At 41.6% G+C, this 27834-nt stretch overlaps 1 protein-coding gene and 1 long non-coding RNA gene across 6 annotated transcripts in view; one reads left to right on the forward strand and one right to left on the reverse strand.

Annotated features, from left to right (window-relative positions):
* fndc1 (fibronectin type III domain containing 1) overlaps positions 1-27245 on the reverse strand; it is a 43841-nt gene extending 16596 nt beyond the window's left edge. The window contains exons 1-15 of one of the 5 annotated variants that reach the window (XM_030405981.1): positions 26763-27245; positions 18562-18753; positions 16403-16471; positions 11668-11913; positions 11400-11498; positions 10781-10898; positions 10021-10208; positions 9367-9474; positions 8444-8632; positions 5685-8351; positions 5401-5516; positions 4950-5061; positions 4438-4788; positions 2551-2625; positions 1393-1551 (exon numbers count right to left, since the gene is read on the reverse strand). In XM_030405981.1, coding sequence (XP_030261841.1) covers positions 1393-1551; positions 2551-2625; positions 4438-4788; positions 4950-5061; positions 5401-5516; positions 5685-8351; positions 8444-8632; positions 9367-9474; positions 10021-10208; positions 10781-10898; positions 11400-11498; positions 11668-11913; positions 16403-16471; positions 18562-18753; positions 26763-26835 — 4762 coding nt within the window. In that variant the 5' untranslated portion in view covers positions 26836-27245. Of the gene's footprint in view, positions 1-1392; positions 1552-2550; positions 2626-4437; positions 4789-4949; positions 5062-5400; positions 5517-5684; positions 8352-8443; positions 8633-9366; positions 9475-10020; positions 10209-10780; positions 10899-11399; positions 11549-11667; positions 11914-16402; positions 16472-18561; positions 18757-26762 lie in introns of those variants that run through there. The other 4 variants (XM_030405979.1, XM_030405982.1, XM_030405983.1 and 1 more) reach the window with 4 other exon arrangements.
* On the forward strand, positions 22104-27537 carry LOC115574449 (uncharacterized). The gene is made up of 4 exons (XR_003982488.1): positions 22104-22248; positions 24477-24590; positions 24700-25010; positions 27305-27537. It is a non-coding gene; the product is annotated as an uncharacterized LOC115574449 (long non-coding RNA).
* Positions 27538-27834: the final 297 nt, after the last annotated feature.

The raw sequence follows: 27834 nt of genomic DNA on the forward strand, positions 1-27834 counted from the left end.
AAGCCAATATTAAAAGGACCTCTGACATCTCGTTATTTTTAGAGGGTTGGAGTCAAGTAGATGTTGTATTTATTTCTGTCAGGAGAATATTGTGGTCTGTTTGTGCAACCAGATGAGGTGATGGTGAATGAGAGGCCAAAATAAGCACACAGGATCAGTAAAAAGAAAGCAGGGGGCCGAAGTTTACTGGGATCAAGTCTGGAGACTCTGAACAACGTGTCCTCAGTGAACTTTATTATTATGATCCAATAACGGTTGGATGGAACAGATTTGAATCCATTTTCCACAAAGTGATAAATTCATATTTTCATGTGCAAATTTCGCAAATTAGATGTTGAGATCTTAGTAGTTTGAGCTTACATTGAACACCACTGTAGCTTCATTGACACCTACATCTAAAGTCTGACAAGGTCATATACTTACGAAGTATTGCTGAAGAAACCAAGAGGGAGGTCCGGCAGTATTACCCCGCCACAAAACAAAACAGAACTCCCATCAGCCTACCATTATTTACAGCGCTGAGAGACCCTCAGCACAAACTCATGACCAGGGACACAAAAAAAAAATAGTGTATACTCAGAGGCCAGGCATGCTCAATCAGTCATGCTCTTTGGTTTTCTCAGCAATAATGCTATTTATCATGCATGTCAGATAAAGATAATATGCGTCTTTCTCTGGCATGTGCACTAAAATATACTGACAGAAACCTATAACAAGTTTTAATCTCCTGCTTCTTGTGAGGGACGAAAAAGTTTTTTTTCATACATCCCTTGAAAGTATAAAACTTTACATCTGAGGAGGTTAAGTTCCATTTTGAAAATCCATCATGCAAAATGGGAATTTGATATTAAAAACTGATTCAGTTAATTCAACACCTGGCCTCGCAGGTGGTAGTGCTCTCCTGCTGATCCAACCAGTAATGGTTAAAGTTTGCCCGTGATGGACCATTGATTCAACCAATCGCCAGCAAAGTGTTGCAGTGCCTGCCTTTTTCCAGCAATATGTTCTCACTCCCAACTCATCAAATACCGCACATCGGTCAGTGGTCTTAAGCTTCAAAATAAGATCCTCTACCGTGCCCTCTAGCGTCAGATTTGGACAGGAAGGGCTCTGTGGTCAAGTTAGCAACACTGTGTGATGTGCAATTTTCGATTTACACTTTCAAAATAAAGATTGCTGACAAACAGTTCATATAGTTTGACGTATTATGACTTTTAGGCTGTTATTATTGCTATCAAATGGTTGCGGTTTGGTTAGGTTTACACCTTACCCTACTTGGTTAGGGTAAGGCAAACAAAAACTATTTGGTTAGGTTTAGGCAAAAAAAAAATACTTAGGTATTATGCAAGAGTAAATCTACATGAACATGCACTTATTTCTTTCATTGTCTACCTGTGAATCTCTTCTTCCCACTGAGGTCATACTCTGATGAGGGGCCTCTGTTGTTGTGTCTGGTTTCTGGCGCTGGAGCAGGGATCTCTGTGGTGGTGGTGGTGGTCGTGGCGGTAGTGGTAGTTGCGGGTGGCATGGTGGTCCGGACAAAAAGCTCATCTGGCAACAACACATGTGTTTTGATTTAATCAGATGTATATTATTTACATCCTGACTCAACAACATGCTGCTGTGTTTCATTAATCCTTCCTAATTGGCACCGTGATCCATGTAATAAGAGTGTCAAACTGATTTAATTAATTGTCAGCAGATGTGGGAGCTCACTTTGAAAGTAACCCCCTTTTTCCCCCGAAACACCCAAAGCTTCATTCTTATGTAATGTTTTGCTACCCATTTTTTCCATGGGAGGGGGGCTTGAAGACAACGACTACTTCACAACTCTCCAAGGCTGACAACTGTGAAGGGATTCGGTGGGTGAAATCCAATTAGTTTTCATCAGTTTTTTTCTGTGCCGCATCAGTGGACCTTGGCATTACATCATGGTCCACACACATGCAACCAGCTTTGAGCCATGGCAGGGAAATGCTAAGAAAATATTGCGGTGCTCAATGTGTCTTTTCCGGCAAAACCAAAAGAGGAAAGAAATTGTTGAACACTGCTCACATGCAACAGATTCCTCCAGAGATCCAAACACCTGTAGTGAAACTACATAGTTCAAATCTCACATCAACCAAACACTGCAGTTTTGATTCAACTCTGCGTTTGGCTGAAGCCTGTCTTCATCTATTGTATTACAAAACAATGTTACAAATAGTAAATACATATGCCAGGGCATTCTCTTCAGCTTAGTAATGCAGTTCACGTGCACTATGGGCTCCGTTTTTGGAATAAAAGTTATTAAAAACAGCCCATAATGGAAAATTTCCCAAAACCCAGCAATGAACCAAAACCGAGCCAAACAAACAAATGAGAAGAGAAACAAAGCAAGGACCACAGGCAAAGCAAACAGGAAGAGCTTGCAAAGAGATCCACTGACAGATAAACAGACAATTAACAAACAGTGCAGCACACAGTTGACAAACAAAGAGCATATAGTGCAGTTGAGTCCATCCCAGCCCAGTGGCGGTAGGTCGGTCTGAAGCCAAACTCAGCCAATACCTTTCTCAAGAGCTAAAGCATCAGGCACCATGGTCACTGTAACCATGTGGTCCATTTCCATCCCTGAGGATTCCTCTGTCAGAGAAGTAGAACAAGCTGTAGCATCAATCTCACATGACTACGTAAACATAAACATATAGACGTGTACACTCACACATCCATATATACACAAACCTACCTGAACATATGGCCAGTGTGTAATAATTGAGTGAAAAAAGTGTTGTAAAATCTTTTGTCCCCACTGTCTCTAGACTTCACCACAAAACATCTTTCCAGCTTTCAGATTTGCTGGACTGTGTTTTGAGGTTTGCATCGTCCAGTGCAGTGAGGCCGCAGTGAGAAAAAACTGTCATAGTTTTTGTTTGTTCAGGGAAAGTTTACTCATTATAACAAGGAATTGTTGTGAATCAGTATCTCTGTGTTTATTCTCAAAGAGCTTCAAAGAGTAAAATAAATATTTGCAGGATGAACACACTAAAAAGATTAGTTCAGTTTAAAAGAGCTGCAAATAAATTTTATTATGTCTTAATTCTGGTGCCACCTGTGGACAAAAGCAGTATGAGCTCTACCAACTCCTGCCATAAAGTTCTTGATCTGGCTAGTGCATGCATTTGTTTTGAAAGTGACAAAAAACAAAAAAACCTACTTTGGATTTGGATTGTATTTTTTCTTTTTTGAAACACAGCTGTTTGCAGGATGCATTGCGATGAGCTAATACATCAATCTGAACTAAATAACTTGTAGAAATACAAAAGAAATACACAAGTTAAGAAATGTATTCAGTGATTTACGTGAAACTGGGTCATGTTTTATGGGGAAAATTTTCCCTTGGGCTGCTCTGCCTTGAGAAACTCTGAACAGATAGCTTTACTTGTCGCTAAAGTAACTGCTATCAAACATACTGATAACCAGCAACTTTTCCATGAACACCTCTGGACCAGAGGTGTGTTCACAGGAAGCTGCCAGTCCATGAAGAGTCAGTGTCAGCAACTCAATGTTTGGGGGTTGAGAGGGGGGTAATGTACATTCGGTGCTATTGGCTGCCCCCTGTTTTTACAGGAAACATGTAACCATGCCAAAGCAAATAGCCCTCTGTTAGCCATTTCATGGGAATTTTAACAAGGCCAGCATAAATTGTTATCAGTATATGCTGCTGCTAATTTTTGGATCTGAAAGAATATCGACTGTATATAAAATGGCCAGTCTTCTTGGTGATGATCTTGTTTGCTTATGTAGGTCAGAGGCATCAGTATTAGATTGAGACTATTTCAAAACTAGTTAAAAGTTCCCTTAAGTATATTTAATTATTTTAAAGTAACAACTATAATATAAATGATTTATTCAGTTATGCCTGTGTGTAATTAAGTTTCTTTTATTGTCTCTGTGCGATAATGCTAATGGCAGTGTGCAACTGACAGCCCGAAGTGTGTTTAAACCAGCAGTACTCTGACCACAGCCAGGCCCCAGATGTGGAAACTTGCATGTGATTCCTGTGGTCTCACGTAGACACACACATCTACACACACACACACACACACACTGACCAGATCACACAGTTATGACAGACACAGTTATAGAGTTATAGGACTCTGTGGGTATAGACAGGAAACACTCGTGGCCTTGGCCTAGATGGATATGACAAACAAATCAACTGAGAGATTTAGTGAAGTCATACTTATTTATGTTCATTATTCTGGCACTAAAACGTTTCATTTAACTTGACTGATGTTCTGTGGAAAAGCTATGTACTAAGTAACATTGCAAACTGGGGCCATGCAGTATTTTGTTTCATCCCTCGAGCAAAAAAATCTGCATTTAGATCAATATTTTCTAAATGCTGTCTGCAGTGTGTTATGATGAACATTAAGTACTCCCTCAAAGACTCACCCTCTGGATAACAGTCCAGTATTCCCTCTGGGTCAAGCACTGGATACCCATATTCATCTGTTTTGGAGAAGGTTCCGGGTGGACAGGTTGGGAATGGTAGTGCAGTGGTAGACTCCTCTATGAACCATTCAGTTGTGGTGGGTTCAGGTGTGGTGGTAGGAGCCAGGGTGGTGGTGGTGGTGGTTGTGGTGGTTGTGGTGGTCGTCCTGAGGTGAGGAAGGTCCAAGCCAAGAACAGGTTTCCCTCCAACCATGAGGACCTTGTCTTTGGGGTTTACCACAGGCCGGCTATCTCTGCCGTGGCCAAACAGAGCCATACCGTCTTGGTTTACCAGAGGACTGCCCATAAGGTCTGGTGGTCAGTGGAGCAAGGAAGAGGGGAAACAGAATATTCTTGACTTTGTCTTGAACAGAAAGCTAGCAGTCATTATGATTAAAGTATTTTCTTTTACAAGTATTCAAGCTGAATAATTTATGTTGAAATGTCATGTAAGATTGAATGAAGCATATCACCAAAAATCGTGCGTCCATCCTCTCCAAGGACAACTCTCTTGGGTTTGCCCTGAGAGTCCTGGAGAACTTGTCCGTCCTGGTTCATAAGAACACCCTGCTCCAAATCTACAACCTAGGGACACAAAAAGATTAGCTAAATCGGCACTGAAATCTATAAAAGTAAAATGTATTGGACAGGAACAGTCAATTCAGGGAATCTAAGCCAGGGAAGCTGTTTCTCCCTTATTTCCAGTCTTGCGTCTAAGCTAAGCCAACCATCTACTGACTGGAGGGTTAGAGTATTTTGTCATCTAACACTGTTAAGGAAACAAGTGAGCACATTTTTCAAAAATTTTAACTACTCCTTAAAAGATATGCATTGTATAGGGTTTAGCTCAAAGACTCATGAATAATCTTCTTTCAAATGTAAGATCAAAACTATGGTAACATGCCTTTCACAAAATATAGTTACCCATTTGGTTCCATCAGGTCCAGTGATAAACTTTTGACCAACGGCCTTGCTGGTTCCATGAGAGGAGGAGGATTCTTTCTCATTTGTTGCTGTCAGATTTGGTCGTCCATTTTTACCTAATGATTATATATTGTAAGCAGAGACATTTGATCACTAAATAATGACACATTATCTACAGTATCATTTAACTTTTTGCGAAAGCAAATCCTTGCAACTTTTGCGTAATACAGTACTTTTCAGTGGCAGAAAGCTTTTATTATATGCACTTCAACAATTAACTTTACCATTTCCATTGCCAGGCTTGAGTTGCCCTCCATTGGTTGGTTTTCCTCTGACAATGGGATAGCGAGTCCTACCTCCCTGGCCCAAAATCCTGTCTCTAGATGAGGATGAAGATGCTGAGGATGACGATGTGGACTGGGAGTTGCCACCAATTAATCCCCCTGTCTTCGTCACGGTGGTTCCACTGCCAGCATCACGATCTGAGGTCAAAACTGGCTTGGGCACATTTGAGGAAGAAGAGGAATCAGTTGATGATGATGATGATGATGAACCAGAGCCAAGCCTTGAGTTCTGTGCTGGCTGTGGTCTGATGGGAATCCTAGATCCACCAGACTGCCTGTTAGCCAGCAGAGGAGAGCGTACCCTCCCGTTCACGCCTACACCAGGACGACGATGAGTTGGTGAGACTCCAGACGGTGATCCAGGTCTTGTCCTGGAAGAAGTATCCACACTCTGATTGTCCTCTACGTTTCTCTGAGGATAAACTGAAGTTATAGGATTCTTGTGGGCTGCTGTGGGGTCTGTGAGTTTATCATTTTTTCCACTGGTTTCTCTACTCCTCTCATCAAGATAATCCTTATCATGATCATTATTATTGCCATTAGTGGTTCCTCGATGAACAGGCTCATTTGAGTCTCTGTGTCCATTTGAGGAATGATGTGAATTGGAGTTTGAAGAAGTGGCTGCAGAAGACGAAGAGGATGACGATGAAGAGGATGAGGTAGTTGGGATTCTAGGGACGCTAGATGCTGTTTGTTGATTAGTCAAAGAAGGCTTAACTGAACCTGCTGCGACTCCATCCTTCAGTGAGTCATGAGTGGACGTTTTTTTCAGATCTTCACTAGTCTCCTGAATCCTGGACACTCCTGCAGCACCTGTGGCCCCTGAAACCCTAGTCGGTGTCCCTGTCAAGACAGGTGTGCCAGCCCCGACGGAGGATGAAGTCCTGGTCAAAGGAGTTCTGCCATCCTGTCTGGAAGATGACGTTCTTGTCACTGAACCAAACCTGCCTGGGTAACGACTAGCAAGCCAAGGGAATCTTTCTGCAAAAGAGCGGCTAATTCCTGTACGAGGAACTGTCCGTTTTTCATTACTGCTCACCTCCCTTCCCTCTTCCACTCTTCTCTCCTCCTCAGTTGGTTGTGGTTTAGAACTTGAAGTAGGGTCCTCAACTTTGGTTACCTCTGAACCTATGTTTTTATAAGTGTCCTCATTTGCCTCTCTGATCGTTGTGTCTCGTTCAAGTGATGTTTGTGAACTCTGTGTGTTGTGTGGAGTTGTAGACCCGTGAGATCCTCTGTGTGAAGTTGATTGAGATGAGCGTGATGTGTCTGTGACAGATGGTTGGTTTGAGCTGCTCTGCGCAGTGAATGGATTGATGCCTGAGCTCTGTGAAGTTGTAGACCCTTGAGACTCTGATTTGGACTGCAATTTATCCAAGTTATATGGATCTGATGTTGCCTGGCTGTGGGTTCCCCTTCCTGAAGGAGACTTGGAAGTTTCAGAATTGAAAGTATCTGATGTTCTGTGGTTTTGAGTGGTGTCTGGTGAGGTGGACTGTGATGTTTCTGAACTATGTGTGTTTGATGTCGCTTGATTTGGAGTTCTGCTCGGTAAATTCGCCTGTGAGGTGACGGAAGGTTTATGACCATTCAGTATTCGAGTTGAATTCCCTCTAAATAAAATTCCTGGATGTCTTCGACTGTAACCATATCTAGAACCATAAGCAAACCCATTGTTGCGCCCTGCTGAAGCTGAGCCTCTACCTACAGATGTAGCCTCCATCTCTTTTACAACTGTAGTGGAGGGTTTTGCATGAGTTATGCTGGGCTTATCATAGGTGTTTTTGCTCTCTGGATATGTGGACGCCACATAATCCTTCCTACTGGCTGCTGACTCTTGGCTATGTGAAGAGGAGGATAATGAGGTTGTAGAAGGTGAAGATGATGAGGTGGAATCAGAAGTAGAGGAGGTAGCAGAAGATGAGGAAGATGATTTAGATGAAGACGAAGAGGTGGATAACGAGGAGGAATCAGAGGAAGAGGAGGTGGCAGAAGATGAGGAGGATGATGCAGATGAAGATGAAGAGGTGGATGATGAGGAGGAAGCAGTTTTGGATCCTGGTTTTTGATGGACCCTGACTTTAATGGGCCTTCTGGCCGGTGGTTTGGGATGAGTGGCGGCAGGTTTGGTTGGGGAGGGCATCATAACTTTGAGGCTGGGGGTGTCAGTAGTCAGGGGCTCTTCATCAAATTGCTCTTCATCCTTAGATTCAGGGGCAACATTGTTGTCTGGTTCTTTTGTCTCTGGTACAACCTCCATGGTTGTTGTCTCCACTACTGGAGGTGGCGTTGTGGTTATTTTCGCTTCTTCTTCCTCCTCCTTCTCTCTATCTTGACCTCTTCCTCTGGACGACCCTCTGTTCGCTGTGTTCCTGACGGAGCCCCTTACAGAGGAGAAGATGCTGTGGTAGGAGCGTGTCTGGGATAGTGGGCGTACACGCCTGTTGAAAGGTACAGCAGGGCGTGGCTGAGGGGGTGTGGTTGGTTCTTCTTGTACTTCTGTTGACTGGACATCAGACTCATCAGGGTTGGTATCTTGTCTGGAAGGCGTATGGCTATTCCTGCGGCTGTCCTTGGCTTTGGGGAGCGATGAGGCAGCACTGCTAGCTGGCAGTGGACAAAAATTGGTAAGAGGATTGATTAATCATCTTTTAAAGCATAAATGCACACACATACTATATTGAGAGAAATGTGCTTACATCCTGGCATGGCAACACTGAAGGCTTTGCTTTGTGGCCCCTGTCCTCGTCTGTTGGTGGCTTTAATCTTGAAGATGTACCTCTCTCCTGGTGTGAGGCCATCTATGGTAGCTGTCATGGTGCTGCCACGATACGTTACTGTTTTCATTCCAAATGGCTTCATAGCAGGAGCGTAAGACAGGATGTAGTCTGTGTGAAGGTAGAGCATGAAAAATTGTTATGAAGAGAGGTTGTGTGAAAGTGTATACCAACATTTTTCACTTTTTCCAACAAGCCAACAAAGTGATGGGTTTGTAACAATTTTAATATTCAAATTCACTGAATGTATTTCTGCCACTAGGGTTTTCCCAATCAAAACAAAACAAAACAATGATTACAATTGCACAGACTCCCATTAGACGTAATTTTCATAATAATTTTCATTAGTTTTTTCGTATTTTAACACCCACTCTGTATATTACCTTGACATATTTTTTGTATATCATTTATGTATGTGCCAACCAGATTGCTGGTTAGAACAATTTGTGCTGATTGTTTTGGCCATCCCCTACTATGACCAAATGAGTCAACAAGTCATAGACCAACGGTATATTTAACGCTGCTGTGTGCTGCAGCTGTAATTTGCCAGACATAGAAGCAACCAGAAAGATCCTGCTCACTGCCGTTCACGAGTCAACAGGACCGCCTCTTTATAAAGTTCTCTGTCCTGATTGGATTACATGGGCAGGGATGCCAGAACAATTATTTTCTCTTCTACTGTATGAACAGGAGGAGGACAGACATAATAGTGGTCACTGTTGGAATATAGCACTATTTAACACTTGTTTTAATAACAAAATATCACCTAGAGCAACTTTAAGTAATGAAATCGTAGCAAAAAAATGTATTTGTTTTTATTTTGGCTTTAATCCTCCTGGTCTGACCTCGTATCCTCCCATTTGGTTCTTCAGGTGGATCCCATGTTGCAATGACAGCAGTTCCTTTCCCTCGTAGTGGCTTGACCTCAAAGTTCTCTGGTGGACCAGATGGTGCTAGCAAGTGAGGAGAACACACGTCAATGGAAAGACGGAACTGATAGGAGGAGCAGCAGGACAGAAACCAGAAGCAGCATAGAGGGAGCAGGCTGAGGACGTTGCCACTTAAAGCATGTTAAAACAGTGGTTTGTGCCAGGACGCTTCAGCTGCTGCCATACATTGTCAGGAACCTGCCCATGAGATCTTGTATGGGACTGCAGATGGAAGGCTGAGCTGCAAGCCAGGCAGTAAATGCTGACATTCCAATGAACCGCAGCTCAGGAGCTGTTATGACACAGTATAAAAGCTGCAATCACGACAGAGCTGCAGCCAAAGATCAAATCAAATATCAAATAGGAGTAATAGGCAGTGAATGTGATGAAGTGCAGTATGAGAAAATATGAAGAAAAGAGCTAACAGACGTGGTTACACAAGACTGAATTCTTTTCTGCAGGAATAAACTCTAATAAAAATACAGCTCTTTGGCTCTCTATAGCTTTTTCTCAGAAAAATAAATCACTATTCATCACTTCTTCTTCTCAGCAGGCAGTGGCTGAGCATACCTGACTCAGGGGTCCTCTGAAAGACGGAGACGCTCCATTTCCCGTGATTTTCTTCCTGAGAGATTCTGACAGAGAACTCGTACATGCTGTCAGCAGACAGGGTGTCTATCATTAGTCTCCTCTGAGGGCTGTCCTTGTACTCCCAGCGCGCTGACTCACCCTTTTCCCTGTACCTAACTGTGTACGATCTGGGTAAAGAGAAAATTGGGATTTATTTATTCGAGTGGAGAGGATTATCATTCTTTACCTTTAAAGGTGCAATAGTTAAGATATTAAGATATTTATTAAAACTATCAAAAAATAACCAAAAATGATCAACAGTATGTGAATATATATGACTTTTGACGTTTTATCACAGATGTCGACATATTGTGCTGAAGTATCTATCAAAGTTAGCATGCTAACCAGCCCAGTCCCTTCCTGTCTCAAAATGAGAGTTTTTACCTCAAAAGTTAGCTTCTGATAGTATAGCTCAGGTCCCCTAGCGTTTTAAGTTAGATCAATAAACAAATTAAACTCAAAAAATGTCAAGAGAGTAAATACTTGTATACCTATTACGTTTATATAATAGAAAAATAGTGCCATACACCTGTTGATTTAAAATTTCTCTCTTTTGCAGGACAAAGATGAATTTAGTTGCCTTAACATAACACTTCCTTCAAACCCGACAAATAAAAGGCTATTTCTTACATAACGAATCTATACATTACTTTCCTTTTATGTCTCTTTTATAGACACACACACTTAAACAAATTCCCACCTGGATGTCCCAGGGTCGACCTTCCCCATCTCAACAGCAGGGTCAATCCAGGAGATGAGGACTGACTGTGGAGACATGACCCTGACACTGATATCCTGTGCCTCGTACTCCGGTGGCTCTGGACAACACAAACAGACACATACAAAAAAATATGGGTAGCTCCAAACCAATAATGAAATTACCTCTGAGAATGCATTGAATTTGTTTATAAGTGAGCTGCTGGTTTCTGTGATTTTGGCTCAACATGCCAGTTTTAACCCTCAGCTTACTGATTAATTTAAAGGTGCAATGAGTAAGAATTAGCCAAATTTCACATTCATGCTTCAAACTAATAGGGGGCAGCATGTCTCCAGAGTCACCGCTAACTGCTGCTAACTGTAGCTGCCATTAGCTAGGGGCTCTATCAATGGACTCTGCCCAGACTGGAAGCTCTGTGATGGCGTTATTAACTTTCAGAAGATCACCTCTTGAGAAACAGACTGGCTAGGGGCTGGCTTGTTAACGTGCTAACATCAATAGATAATAAACATAATTCTTACATATTGCACCTTTAGGGATGCAAAGAAAGACAGATACATGTGCAGTGGAATGCAGTGATGGTCTATAAACCTATGGGTACCTGGTGTGGTTGTTTTGGTTGAGACCGCTCTGTTAGCCGATGCGCTCTGGCCTTGGGCCTTCTGTGCCTGCAGTGACACCACATGAACGGACTCAGATGCTATGAATAGAAAGGGATACCAGGCACGGCCAGGGTTTACACTATGGACACTAAAGATAGTACAGACAGAATTTATACACTTAGCTCCTTTTCAAATAAAACTAGACAGAAATAGTGGTTTAGCCTGTTTATCTGATGGTTAAAGGGTGTAAAATGTGGGTCCCCTTACTTAGTTTTTGTGTGTTTCGGTTCCTCTGGTCAGACTGAGGCTTTGTGTGGTGTTGGCGTCGTCTTTCAAGTGGGGGGGCTCCAGCCGAAGCTCTCTCAGGCTGCCTGGGACCCGAGGAGGACTGAGGGGCCCTCCTGTGTGTCCTGGTGTTGGACACGCCCAATGAGTGAGCTGTTCTGCCCGCCCTGGCAGCCCGCTGTACAAAGGGCTGATTTCTGCTAGCTCTTTGCGGAGACCTGGCCGGAGCTGTTGGTAGGACATAAAGGAAGAGAAAAGTCAGAGTTCATCTTACCTTTATGGCCCCATTGCTAATTCATAAACTGTATTCTGTGCTGGGTTTGCATTGTTGAAACTTAATCCATCAGTGACAGTAAACACGACCAGTTGTCAAAGAGGGGATATGCTATGGAAGCGCACCATGTCCCCTGTCATCTGCTCCAACTTCTGCTGTCCTGCTTCATGCTTTAATCCCACCGTAGTGGTGACTCCATCCTGGACAGCTTCTCAGACATTGACTCAGACAGCCAGACAATCCCCCTCATCTGGCTGCAGTGCTGAGCGATAGCATTGGCAATATCACAATAAAAAAATCCTCTATCCCTCCCACCGTTTTGTCTTCTTTCTCTCATCTACTCCCCCTATCCCTCGCTTATATTTTCTCATAATCACTGTCAGATGAGAGGGATCTGCCCTGTTTCCCATCAGGACAGCTTCCCGCACAGCTGGGTGAGTACTGACAAGTAAGCTTATGTTACAATGTGGATTTGACGAAATAGAAAGAGGACAAAAATATACAGTGATGAAGGGTTTCCCCGTCCAACAAACAGGTAGGGTGGACAAAAAGAGAGTTGTATTTCAAGAGAGGCCACCCCACCCAAATTGTTTTCTTCAGCTGTGGCTGGAGTTTTAGTGCAAAGGGCGTATGAACACATGTGTGGTGGACAACAAAGATGATGTGAAGAGGAATATAAATGCAAACAAGAAAAGCTCCAAGGAGGAGAGAGGAAGTTTGTGTCAGCAAGACCTGTGGACTCGGAGCACCCCAAGTCTTTAAGTCTGTCTGTCTCTATCCCTCGCTCTGATCTGCCAGCACAGCTGAGTAGATTTCTCCCCTTTGGATCGAGACAATACGTCAATGTCTGTTTGGTAATGCAACAACTGTTGTTGCTTTTCCGCTCAGCCTTTTCCTGTTTTCAAATCTTTCTCTCCAAAATTCCCCTGCACCTGTGCAAGTTTCTTGGATAATCTGTATCTTCCTATTGTCTGTCAGCCAAATTGACAGCAAACTATGGCTTTTTGTATTTCTGTTGAATAAAAAATGTAAGAATATAAGAAATATTTAAATGTATCAACAGCATATCAAGGACGTTGACATAATGATGTTTCAATATATCTACTGTAAGTTAGTATGCTAACCAGCTAGCCTTGGCTCATCCTGGTCCAAAGCCAATGTTGTAGCAGTGTAAACACCAACAACACTGATGCTCCAAACTCACATTCTGTATTGCTAACTGCACAGATAACTGGGCTAACTAGCTTACGGCAGCTACAGTCGGCAGCAGTTACCAGTTACTCTGGTGACATGCTGCCTGCCTCCTATTTGTTATGAGTATGACTTGGACAGCTTCTTAAATATTGCACCTTTAAAGGAAACAAACAGAAGTGGTGTTACTTTTTTCTTTTTCATAACATTTTCTACAAATTACGTATTTACTGTCAATAGTTGCTTTTGTTCGCTTGTTAGTTCACAAGCCCACTGTATAAAGTGAAATATACAAGTTGGCATGCACGTTTGATTTTGAAACATAGTTCACTTAAAATTCAAATGTGATTGTCTTTGAATAAAAGTATTTGAATATTGTTTTGGATGTATGAAATGAACCCAACAGTAACATATTGGTAGTAGCTATAATAAAGTGTATTTAATTTCTTCTTTATGTGTATTTCAGCCATTTTTGACAGCTGTTGAGTTGACATTTTAAGAATAACGCTAACATGGGCCAAACCTCTGTGTCCGTCTGACACCCACTGTACCTGTTTGATTGTCTCTCTTCGTTCTAGCTGACTTAACAAAAAAACACATTTGGTTTTAATCAGCCAACCTCTCATGTTCTTTATTTTCGTCTTCCTCCTTCTGTCTCTCTGGAAAACCGTCACAGTGCATAGTTTGGCCTGGGTCACCACGCCACGGACCACAAAACCATTGACTCCAAAATGCTCTCACTGCCAGATCCTTTCTGTCTTTTCCTGGAAGCTCCATGGTCCGAGGTGCTATGAGCCTGGCCTCCAGACAGACAAACACTGCTACAGGGGAGACCCACCTCAGTCTGTTCACGCTGGTGGTCAAGAATGTCAATGTTGAGTGTTTACACTCTCCCCAAAAACTAGCTGGAGAAAACAAGGCTTTTATCCACAATCTATGACATTTCACCACTTTCAAAAGAAAATCTAAACTTTGCAAATATAAATTGGTTAGTTTGAGTCTCGCTGTGGTGTACAATTCTCAGTTTAGCCGTAGTTGAATTCATGCAAACAATTCTCAGCGGTAGAGCATTCCTGGAGCAGAAATGATCGACTTAACCTCAAGTGGCAAAGACAAAGTTAGCTAACTGACGAAACCCACAAAAAAAAGAAACAACCCAGGTCCAAATCTGGAAATGCAATGCTTTTCTTCATTCATTAGATAGAACAGCTAGTAACCTAGAGTACGATTAAAGTTAAGTTTAGTTAAACAGAGCAAACAAGCTGTTATTTCCTTCAGCGATAACTTAAGCCCACATTGGATGGCATTTGTCATGAGCAATTAGATTTAATAATTGCTCCATATATGCCAGTGTTTTCATTTGTTTTTTGCTGCAGGCTATTAAGCAAGTAAATAATATGAAATATTTACAGAGCTAATCAAGGATAACTAACAAGCTAATACTTAATGTTAACTGTCGAACGTCTGTTCCATCTTATGTATTGTCAAAACTGTTGTGTTGGTGTTGTTTGTGTTCATTTTAGCCTATATAAAAAACTCTCTGCACTTTAATCAATGGAGTTAGCAAAAAGTTAGTTAGCTATTGTTAATTGACAAACATGGCTAAAAAGCAAAAAATGTGTTCATTGCTATTGATAAATGGATGAAGGTAAAGCATAAATTAAGACCTTCAGCTACTGCCTTAATTCATTCAATATCTTTCACGCATAACTTGATTTGTTCACTGAGCTCATTAGCAAACCTAAAAGATCATTTAACAAACTTATAACAGTTGCCAACATGTTCCTAGTTTATGTCCATTAATGGCTGATAAACAAATTGTCAAAATTGTTATGTGGTGTATATTCTTTATTCATCCATGGCTTATCTAGTGTAACCTATTAATTTGAAATGTTAACTGGGATAAATAACATAAGCTCGTAGCTAGGTTGATAACTTGATAAGATAGGACTGCTTGCAAGTGTGCTTCAAAACATTCTACATGTATGCTTTTGCCCTTTCCTTTTCACTGGTTTTCACTCTGACTTTACTTTGACAGAGTCACAGTGGTTCTTTGGCTCCCTTCACTGACGTTTAACTCAACAAATGTGATTAACCGTGTCTCCAGAGAAGCTCCACCTCAAACAAATACGACTGAAACTCTAGAGCGGCATGGCGGTTCAGTGGTTAGCACTGTCATCTCACAACAAGAAGGCCCTGGGTTCAGTTGCTGGTGCTGATCCTTTCAGTCTGGAATCTGAGTATGTTTTCTCCATGTTCCATGCCACGGCACAAAGACATGCCAGTCAAGTGGTCTGGCGAGACTAAATCTGCCCATGGCACAACATGAAAACAAGTGCGCATGTGTCTACTGTGCTAGCCCTGTGGTAGACGAGTAAGCGTTTACATGACATATGGTTAAATGTAAAAATGCCCCATAAAGCTGCACTTGACTTAAGAAAAATATCAAGATCATCAAAGTTCCTTAAAGCTTAAAGTTAACGCCCCATTAAAAAACCACCAGTCGATTAAAATCAATCTGAAGTGACTGAGACACAATCGTTCATGTATGAGCTAATGTTTGGAAGCTTTATACACGTTACATTTATTCTTGATCGCTGACTTCCTTCCTCACTCCCTGACACACAGGGGACCCAATGAAATGCAGCGTTACCACGACTAAAGTTATGGATTTCTGTGGATCTAGGTATTGTTGGATACTTTTGAGTACACAGTTTAGCTAAATATATATATATCAACCCTATGTTAATCATTTTACATATTTTCTATCACTAGACTTATCAATTAGTTCACTGTGAACTCATAAATATATCCATGAAGTACACGCTAATCGCTCGCTTGAAATTTCCTGTCATTTTACAGTCTGTTGAAAGCACTGACAGGCAAATATGTGATAATTAATGTGGCGTAAACCATTAGAGGCAAGAAAAATACATGTAAATTTGAATCACCTGCAAGAAAAACACAACCTTGCCAAATATATGGGAATCTATGAGTCAGAGAGCAGTGTTTTTCCCCACTGATCCCGCTGGGACATAAGTGAGGGAATGAAGGAAAAGGAGACAGTCGCCCCAAGACATAGCACTGAATCATCCTCACATTTGTTTCAGTAGATCTTTTTATATCCATGATGACAGCAAATAATTTCAGCATCCTGATTTTAATGGATTTGACCTGATTTTGAGTTTTACAGGGGATTCTTTTGACCACTCCCATGCATTGTTAGTAAAGGCGCCTTGAGATCAGATTTACCTGCTGATGAGTTGCTGACAGGTGCACCGCCCAACACAGCAAAGCCGTCCAGGTTAACCCAGTCGGGGTCTAAGAAAAAAGAAAAAAAAAGAAAGAGACAGGATATAAAGTTAAAGGATGTTGCACATATGAACTAGTGAGCACACTGTAAAATTATTATTTGAATTTCACTGTACATTTCACTATACATGTACATTTATGTAGATGAAAATCACAGTAATATACTATCTTTCTACAGCAACATGGGCAAGAAATCCCTGTGAACATACATGATTTTGCTGGAAAATTACAAAATGATACTGTAATAAGCATCTGTAGTTATTGTAAATATACCAATTGACGTTTTGACATTAACACAGCAATAATGCATGTTAGCATATTATCATTTTAGCCTGTCAACCTATCAGCATGTTATCATGTCTACTAGCCTGCTGTAAGCCTGTTAGACTTCTAGCATGTCAGCCTGTGTACCATGTTTTACCACTTGTAGTCCAGTTAGCATGTTAACTTGTGTATCCTTTTGGACCACAAATAGGCCTGTTAGCCTGTTGTTAGCCTTTTAGCATGCGTACTTTGAAGACATGTCCAAGCTACACATACTCAAGGCATGTTCTAGCAGAAATGTTATTCCTCTTTCTTGTGGCGCTTGTGAACTTTTCCATGTGTATGCTTTGCATTTTCCCCTCAAAAAGTAAAGAAATCTCCCCTTCTCCTTTACTCTCCACCTCTCTCCCTGTTGCTCCTATTGAGCCTCCTCTCCATCTTTGTTGTTTTAACAGCGGCTGGCCAGACACATTAATGACGTGGAGGCAAACAGCATGGTGTTATTTATGACAAGTGATGCAGCTCTCATGCTGCTGAGGGAACAACACATGATCTGCAAGGAATTTCTGGACAGGCAGCGCTGAGATTAATGGCAAACTGTGCCGGAGCTAGAGAGACCGCAAGTCCTCCGCCACACTGGTCGGCACACACACACATACACACAAGAGCACAATCACAAAAGCATCTATGTGTGCATGTTTGAAGACACTGACACACCATACAAGACAATGTATGACTTCAACACTTGGCACCGCCCTACCCTTCACCACAAACACCACCAAACACACACATGTCCCAGACGCACACACACAGCAGTGACCACAACACAGGGGATTGGGTTATAGGAGCTGGGCTGGGTTTGGATGTGGAAAAGAAGGGCTGGCTGCAGACTTTAAGCCGCTGATGAAGTATGGCTCTAAGAAGCCAAGGACGGAGGAAAACGGAATAATGACAAAAGCAGGCTAGACTGTGTCAACACTGCAAACTGTATGTGTGTCGAAACATAAAGACCTGTCTTGTGTTTTACAGGGCGGTATTAGGAATTATACCAGAGAAGCTGTTAAGACCTAAAAATAATCTAAAGTCTAAAATAACTGGCTGGGATGGTGATTGCTGGTCATACAGGAACCCACCCACTGTGTTCTTTCTCTGTTTCTGGCAAACCGGGATGACAGTACATCCAATGATGAACTAATCCTCTGATGAAAATCAATCATACACTCACTCACATGTGTCCACACACCTCACCTCCTGGCGTCTCAGCTTTGTACACAGCTTTGCTCATCCCCTCCTCATTCTTGGCACTAGCTTTGAGAAAGTGCAGGACTCTGGGATCTGAAAGCTCCCTCCAAAGTTTGAGCCAAATTTCTTTTTCTTGCTCTCAGTCCATTTATTTTCCTCTGAATGACTTTTTTTGTCTAAGTTCCTTAGAAACACACTTATTAGCTGTGGGAATTAAACATCTTTTAGATTCAGTAATCAATGTAGGGATAAGAACATGTCAGGAATTCAGATGAGGGGTGATTCTCTTTGCCTGAGGTGTGGGGCGTTGTCAGGGAGTCAGATGAGAGGCAATTCTCTTCCTCTAAGGTATTGTCAGGAAGTTAGATGATCTCACAGCCACTGCCTTGCAAAACCCCAAAGGTTCATTGCTCTGGGGAAGGCATGATTAACACCTTTCATGAGGTCTGCATCTGTTGTCAAGTTTTTACCTGACAGTATATAAGTGAAAACAATCTGAAACTCGAGAGAGAACACTCCGCTTGGGTCTTCTCTCCATGCTGCCTGTATTAAAGAGATCTGATCAGTCTGCAATTCTTCTGTTTCTGCCTTACCTACATCCTCCAGTAGGTGAGAGCGACTGTCCTTTCCCACTCTAGTGAAGCGGTGAGACCTCGTGGGTTTGCTGGAGCTGATGACGAAGCGGTCCACAGGTCTTCCATCCAGATGGATAGAAGGCTCCCAGCTCTCCCTCAGGCCCCTGTCCACAGATGTCTGTTTCCCACTGTGTGGCCTCAGGGGCTTCTCTGCTGCAAAAACAAATTACATCATTAAATTATGTTTACGTTTTATGTGTATGTATAAAGTTTATTTAATGGTCTTTGTCCCTTTTTGTAACGGCGCATGCTTACTATTCAAGCTAGGTAAGCTGTTAATACACTTTTTATTTGATCGCACCAGACCAATATCCTCTGTTTATTATTATTCTTGGCATTTAAAAGTAACTCTGATTCTGATAAAGCATAAACTTTAAGGCGGCCCTGATAAACACAAACAAGTTTGATGGTTAAATAAATAAATGAGGATTGGGTTGGATGCTAAAGGCTCAGCATTATAAGCAAAGCTGAGACTCTCTCTTGGCTAGATTTGCTCAAAACAAAACAAAGAAAACAGCAACCACCACTCTGTTTTGGATAGCAACTGCCTCCATGCTCCTCTTCAAGTGCAATGCAGGACTGACAGCACAATTACCAACAGGTGAACATTACACCAAGATAATGAAGTAAAGCGTCGAGCGTGACTTTAACGCTGTCTAAAATTGTGAATTCGGCTTGCAAGAAAGAAACTGTAGCTGTTAAAAGCCCCCGGAGAGTGCTGCGTACATGGAGAAATAATTAGCAGTCACTTGAGACAGTCCAAAATTCAAAATCGCTGACTCGATTCATCATGCACAAAATCATGGCCTCGTGCCTGAGAGCTTGCATGGATGCTTAAACCTCAGCTGACTCAACCCAAGAAGGGAACATTTGTACAAAGTCTGACGCATGGAGAGAAAGGTGTTTAATATTGTTTATAACCCTTACCCAATAAGCTATACATAAAAAAAACTCGATCACTGCACAATCCTGATTCCAGAAAAAGTTAGAGAAAAGGTAAATATGAAGAGAGTGCAATTATTTGCAAAAGAGCTGTGTTAACCGGTAACAGTTTTACGAAGTGTTCCTGAGCCCCTGTGGTAATATCCTTTATACAATCATGTGTTTCACAAAGTACTGAACCTCGCCCCATCCTCGCTTGTGAGCAACTGAGCCTTCTGAGGATGCTCCTTTCACACTCAATCATGATGTTATCACCTGTTACCAATGAACCTGTTTATCCATGGGATGTTTTTGGTACATTCCATAACTGTCCCGGTCTTGCGTTGCCCCCGTCCCAACTTGTTTGAAACATGTTACTGAGTAATTTTGAGTTAAAATCGACAAAGTTAATGTTGATCCGTCAAGTAGGAATAAACGTTTTCAATGGTCACACCCTTGCACCTGATATACAGCAGGTCAGATTATAAAAAAGTAATAAAAAAATATGTATTACTAAAACTTCTGGTTGTGTTTGCTGTAATTTAAATAAAAAAGAAAACATTCATCTGCACCTTTTTAACCTGTCAAAAAATAGTGGGGGATGGCACCTAAATTATGTGCTGGTGTGCCTAACCAGTGTAAAAAGCTGGGTTTGAAACCTCGAATGATGATCCTGAAGCAACATTATTTATCATGTTGTATGCGTGAAATCAGTCAAACCCTGACTTGAATCCTTTTGTATTTTAGGGTCTCTACGGTGCCCCTCCAGCAGATATTATGTGGTGAAGTACCCCTTCTTCATCAAAAACATATCTTTCTGCATGCTGGTGCCCCCCAGCATACATGTGGTGCCTTTTTGTTTTTTTTGTTTTTTGTCTCTTGCCCTCAAATATCACAAGTCCGCCACTGGATGAGACAGAACCGAAACAGTACAGGTTGTGAGCTGTAAAACCAAAACAATAAGCTGAACGATGCTAAAGAGCTGAAGAGAAGAGAGAGCCTTGCAATAATCCTGTGTGCCATTTTTTCTATTGTTGATACAAAAATACTGATGATGGCAGCATTAAATCTTAATCTCAGTGTTGGTAAAAGTATTGGCTGAATGGTGAGGATCTGCGGTACCCCAACAAAACAAAAGTTGTGCAAGGTTTAATAGCACACTGATCATTCATCACTGTCACATATAATTGTTAGTACTGTCTGTGCATCTCATAAACAGCTGGTTCTTATGACTGTCCGTACTCCCCAAAGGTTTGCAGCAGCAGTTTCATTTTAGCATCGTCACAAAATCACTTCATCACTTTGAATCCTGGTTGTCTGCAGGTGTGCGCCCAGCTGGATTTGCACTCTCACTTTTCACATTTAGAAATAATTGCCACTCCGGTCTCGTGCGCTGCACTTTACAGACGGCCACAGGCCTTCAGAGGCCTACAAATGTTGTCTCTGCTCAACTTGGAGATTTAGTATGTGCGGAAAGATCCTCTCACTGATGTTTCTGCAGATCTTAGATAGCACCGGATACGGGTTTGATTCACACTGTGTCTGGGTGCATGGAGAGGGAGCAAGGGTGTTTTCCCAAAACAAAAAACAAAACACAATCTCTCCTCATTATTCCCTAATTAATGCAGAGTTACAGCAGAGACAGGTTTATCAGCTGTTCATGGCAGAATCCACTGACACCCGTCTGGACACACTTCAGTCACTTCCATCCTGTTTCCATTAAGGCCATGTATTGCGTAGGAAGGGATCTGTCCTCCTCTGTCCAGACATCATCCTGTGATTTTGGCCTCTTAGGAAATTTACGATCCAAGGGCACACCAGATATTTCTGATTAAATCAAGACTCCTTGAAGCAACGCAGATGCATGATTGCTATCCAAGAATAAACAGTTTGGGAAGCAACTGAGTGGCTGTAACATCATAATCTTATGGAAGGAGGCTTGGTTTCAAGGTGCTGCCATGGAAAACCAGAGCAATAATATAACATTTTCTATGCTGTGTGATTGTGAATGTGAAATGGAAAGACAGGCAGATAGACTGTGATTGAGTGAGACAGTGGAAAGTATTAAGTATGTGAAGAATGAGGGCAGAGCCTGAGGGTCATTATGTCAGTCACTTTTCTTTGATAAAACTGTGAAAGAAAGCGTGTTTGAGATGGATGCAGATTTACAGACACACGTGTATCTGCATGTGCGGTTCGGTGCCAGACACATATGCAGGTAAACCCTGAGGTCAAAGTACTCCTGTAAAAACGGCTCTAGAAAATATCTGCGCTCATGCACCTGTGATGCAGCTTCACTTTTTTACAAGAGCACCTTCTCACCTCGCCACAAAAATCACAGACGCTGACCCACCGCTCACCCCTAATGAGTAAGCCATTAAACCCTCATAACTGTCCTTCTCCATAAACACCCATCAATAATCAGGAGGGCCAGTTGAACGTGTGGTAAGGTGGAGGAGGCTCATGATGCTAAGACTGTCCATTCTATGAGTGAAGTCATACACATCTGTAGGTGTTTAGATAATAAAGTTATTTGCTGTCATGGCAACAACAAACGCATGCACACACTGACTGAGGTGTATTTTCTCTCCATTGACTGTAGGTGCTAGAGGCAAGTGAGGTAGAAGTTCCCACTTTTCTACTTCTGGGATTTTTTTTTTTAAATCATTGCAGAACACATACACTCAACAGACATGAAGGAAAACCTCAAAGATGTCTCTGCAGGTATATTTTTGCTGAGCCGTTTTGATGTTTGTTTTTAGGATTAGAATATATAGGAATAACGTGCGTTATCGCATTTTATCGTACTGTACAGTATTGTAACGCATTGTACCGTTTCATATCATGTCGCATCATATTGTACCACAGTGTATCATAACATATCATACCACACAGTACACATACCATATCCTATCATATTATATTACATTGTATCGTATCGTATCGTATCGTATCGCATCACAATGTTTGTATCGTATTGTTCCATATCATATAGTGTATCATACCTTACTGTACTGTATTTTTTTAGTATTGCTATTTGCTATTGTATCCTATCTTGTCTATGCAGTGAAGGTGGCTGTTAGATGAAAGAAAAACACACACTTAAACTTCAGTCTGATTGGTCAAGCTGTATTTTCAGATTTGGGTTTGAATCAAACTCCAACCATCCATGACATTGATTTCAAGGGCTTGTTTACCCAAATTACCAAAGGAATAACTCAGTAATTAAAACTTACCACTGGAAAGTCATGTAGATATAATCTGTCTCCGAGAGTTATGAATTTAATGAAATTTAATTGTGGTGCTCACAACTTTTTTTAAACATTCAACAGCAACATATCTTTTGCCAAAACAATATTAATCTGGACAGTTCACATGCCTTGCTCTCAACAGTTTCAAATAAAAATACTTTCCACAAGAGAAACAATCCCATGACAACTGTCGACAGCTTGTTCTGTGGATTTTCACCAGTAACCAGGACACTAATTCTGGAAAGACATGTTTTTAATGTTCTAAGTCCCACAAACAAAACTCCACTCTCTCTCATTCTAGAGGGTAAAAGGAGTCTTTTGGTTAACCTACTCTACCCAATTTTAGGATATTGTTCACTTTCTTGCCAGGAATTAGATGAGAAGAGAGAAGTGATATTTGAGTCTCATTCCCAACTAGTTAATATGACACTTTGGGATTGTAGGTCAGGTTGGTCACCATTCCAAAGTGTCAGTATTTGATAAGTTGGGAATGAGACTAAAATATCTACTTTCTTAGAAATTGGCCATTTAAATATTTGGGAACTGGATATATTTAGTCTGACTTAGAAGATATATTTACCGTGGGTACAAGCCTGCCATGAGATGACTACTTCACAAGGCATTTTGTTTTTTTTTATTTCTCACAACAATTCAACACTTACTTGGTTGCCGTGTGACGGTATGAACCTAAACAGGATAGTAGCCATTTTAAATGGTGCATTATTTAAGGCTTGACCGACTATCGAAATCATACTCAAAACAATAGGGGGCAGCATATCATCAGAGTAACTGCGATCTACCGGAAGTCAGCTGTATAGATTGCTTACTTTAGAAGATGTCTGTGCAACACAGTACATACACTTAATGATATCAAAAACACTATTTGTTTCCATTCTGCTGATCATTTTGGTTTCTTATATATAGCCTTTTTTAATGCTATGGTTTGCCTCCCCACGTGCACATCAAGTTCACCCTGACACTGTTTTGGAGGGGCACAGTTGCTGCTTCCTGGGTTTTGCGCCAGCCAAGATGATTGTGATTGGTTTAAAAAAATACAAACAAGCCAACGCGTCACCCCCCCCCCAAAAAAAAAAAAAAATCAGTGCGGCCAGACAAATCTGAGCTATCTAAGGTAGGTATTCATCGAGGTGGGGGGTTGGTGTCACGTCTTGCCTTGGGCCACAAGATTCTTGGTAGCACCTCTGTCAGTCCTCTTCCCTCACCTCTGACCTTCAGTAAACTCTCTCCAGTAATCAACCTTGTCATAAAGCCGACAAACCAGACTGCGACCATGACCATAAGTGCCCTCTGACTTCAGTCTGTAACAGCAGCACATCAATCACCCCAATGTTGGACAAGTTGCAGTCATTTTATTAATGGAGGTTAAGCCTCATTTAGATGGGTAAGAATGCATTTTATTTAAAGTGACAACCAGGAGTGAGTAATTGTTTAGTTTTGGAGGGCTGCATGCGTACATATATGACATTTATGACATATGACAGGTATGAACAGAAGCTGGCCAGTACAATTATAGTCTAAAAACCTACTTTGCTTCTCAAAGTTGGTGGTCACAAGCTCACTCCTCCAACCAATAAAGTTATATTCAAACATCCCCTCGTGAAGATGAAAATTGACATCTTACACTGTTAGTTTAGGCTGTCTTCCTGCATGCTCACATCTACTACTCATCTACACTGACAGGTGTGTTCATGGTGCATGTGGTACATGTTTAAACAACTGGGACAGCGCCCAGAGATGACATCATGACACGAGACATACCATTACTGGAATGTCTGACAGGCAGCCATGCTGCAGGTGGGTGGGAGATCTTGGTCAACTTACTTCAGGTGATCAAACATTGTGAAATGTATTTGAAAAAATAACTCAGAAAGCAGTTCAATTAATGGAATTCCTGATTATGCAGGTTTTCCTGTGAGGGGCTCCTGCAGGATTCCAGCATGTTAAGTGGAGCAGAGAAATTAAATTCCACCAGCCTGCAAGGACATGATTCCCTCTTTCCCCTCACTCTCTGTCCCAATTACTCTCTACACTTGACACTTTCCAGGAGTTGATGGACTGTAGCTGCATGGAAGAAGTCCACATTATTTATCATGCAAACACACAATGTTTCTGTTCTCTCTGTTTGCACTGCTCCCACCTCAATGTCCGGATATTCCCGTGAGCCAGATTTCATCTACTGTTCTGAGGAACTTCAGAGTGACAAGCTGATGACATGTGAGTGGAGAAAGTTAATAAGTAATACCCTCCTTAACACTTCTGTCAAAGTGCCCAGAGGAAGGCATTTAACGGAAAGCTGCTCCAGCAGAGCTGCTCAGCGGTCCACAGCAGTGAACTGTGGCTGCAGTAAGTAGCTCCCAGGTGTGAATGTATGTAAGTGGATGAATGGGAGGCAGGGTGTTGCAGAAAATACTTCCTAAAAGATGGAAAAGACATTGACTCAGAGGAAAAGAACACAACAAATAGAGCAGAGAAAGAAATTACCTCATGCGCTAAGTGCTTACAGTCAAGAGGGAGGCATATAGAGCCTTATAGATCAACTGACAGTATAAGTGGACCTAAGTACGTTGGAGAAAAGAAGAGAAGAAAAGAAAAGGCTGGGTGCAATTTTAAACTCAGCCAAAGGGGTTAGCTTGCTGCCCTCCAAAACTCCTCACGCTTTATTGCACTTTTGATATTTTGGGTATTTTCACTGTCTGAAGGATGTGGGCTTCTTTCCATGAAAACTGATTTTACAAACAGGGCTTAATAAACTTGAAAAACATGTGTGCTGTGGGCTACGTGCCCTGTCAGAAACGCTGCGCCAATTTATTATCAATTTGTCAAAGAAATTCAAAAAATAAAATGGATAAAAACATTAATCCTGTCTCTGTTTCACCATCCCTGTCAAACAGCTGATGATTGACTTTCGAGACACGCAGAAAAGCAACTCCGTACAAAGGGAGTGTGACAGAAAACCACTTTTTCATTTCCACCGTCAGCCAAATTAGTCACAGACTGGGCACCATACCCCCTCAGTAGAAAACACAGCACTTTTCTCCCATGATATAGCCTGACTGACATTTGTCATCATCTTCTAGTTGTCGATCACATTTCCTCGAGGATGTGTCTGAACTGTATGAGGTAAGGACTTGTTCCATGACTGCTGCTGAGACGCCAGCATCATATTTTCCCCCATAAGTCACGGCAGTCTGCGATTGCTGCGATTACACACTTAAGATAATTCTATTACAACTGCAAATGATAAATCAGACTATTCACTCTGAATCAATTATTCTAGTGCGCTCCTAGAAACTAGGATGAAAGGTGCACTGTGTAGTTTTGAAATCTTTAGGAAGATCTTCACAGATTTTTTTTTTCTAATGTCCAAACAAACTAAATGAACTCTCTTTGTTTTGATGAATGAATAAAGTGAATAAACAAACTGACCTTAAATGACAACACAGTCTCATACTGTTTTACTTTGTTTACATGTGGTGGACCCTGCCACCTTTCTAGCTTCAGACAGTCTTCTGGCATCTTATTGTCCTCTGAGGACAGCTTGTTTATTCAGTTAAGAAAAAAATACATATTTCTGAGCTTGTATTATTGATTAATTAATAATATAGAGTTTCAGTTCTTCTCCAAAACTACACAGTGCCCCTTTATTACATTCCAATAAGAAATGGGTGGAAAAAATAACATCTGCAGCAGCTGGAGATTAGCTTTTTTCTTGATGAGTATGGCTCGGGTATTGAGGACATTGAGGTATTTTCTTTCCTTCCAAAAAACACAGAATCAAGACTCTGACAACAAAATATTACAGTTTTTGCACTTACAATACAAAATACTGCTCAAACTTCCACGCTGCAACAACTGCCATAGAAGTGGATTCAAGAGAAAGCAACAGTGCCCAGTAGTTATCAGACTGAATAACGTGCACCTGCTCAGGAAAAAGTAAGCAAATCTTTTTTCTTTTTTTTTCTTTACCTGTCCATCCGCATCGTGGTGCACAAAACGTGACGAATAGCGCCAAGAGCGTCCTGCTTGCGGCTAAAGCCATAGTGAAAGTGGCGCGCTGCTGCGGCGGAGCGACGCACCAGCTGGATGCAGAGGGCTGGGACGCACCGGCCCTCCCCTCCCCTCCTTCGATGACTGCGACTCCTGCTTTTCACTTTTTTCTGTCTTTATGTCGGCGAAAAACTTCCACAAAAAAAGCCCAACAGCAAATGACTTTCACGAACTGCACCAGTCAATTCCAGTTGGAAAAAAAAGCGATTACGCACAGTGAAGTGGGCTTTATGAATAATATAAACTGTAAGACACAATGCTGTCCGTGTATCTAAAAGACGCATAGCTTCTCAGAGCTGCACTGTATGCATTCAAACACCATTATTTTCTACCTCTCCACAATGCCTACAGCTTAATATATGCTGCTAAGATCTGTAAATGTGTGAACAGGTTGGTGCAGAGAGTCACTGATGGTTGGAGAGGATCGTAAAATAAAACTGACAGAATGTCTCCCTCTTCAGGGAGGTGCACTGGTTTCACCCTAAACTGAAGGTCTGGAGGGAGAGAGAGAAAGACTGCAGGCTGTTGGTGACTGATCAGCACCAGGATAACATGCTGCAAATGTTCAGAGCCACACCTACTCCTCCTGATTTTATTTACTATTGAACAGTGTATTCTTTTTACAACACCTTTTTTTCATTGTTCCTCTTGAAACCACAGGAATGAATCCTTGCTTGTCCAGAAACCTCTTAAACTAAACCACCTTTTTTTGCCTTTGAGGGCCAAAACTGACGCTCAAAGATGGGCCACGTCCAAAAGATAACATATGGAGGCCCATTGCTGCCAGGTAAAGGAAAGAGACTGATGAAAACTTAGGCCAGAGCAGGAGTTAGCTGCGGGTAAAGACACATGATCTAAATTTGTAGAGACAGGGTGCACAATAACATCCATTTTCCAAGAAAGTTATTCAACCACTAGATGGAGCAACAAGCCACATTTTTCAACAGTAAAACATGCAAGAAAGGTGAGTTTGGGCGTTTTCCAGTAGCAG

This window comes from Sparus aurata, chromosome 22, assembly GCF_900880675.1.
Source record: "Sparus aurata chromosome 22, fSpaAur1.1, whole genome shotgun sequence".
In the NCBI taxonomy this organism is placed as follows: domain Eukaryota; kingdom Metazoa; phylum Chordata; class Actinopteri; order Spariformes; family Sparidae; genus Sparus; species Sparus aurata.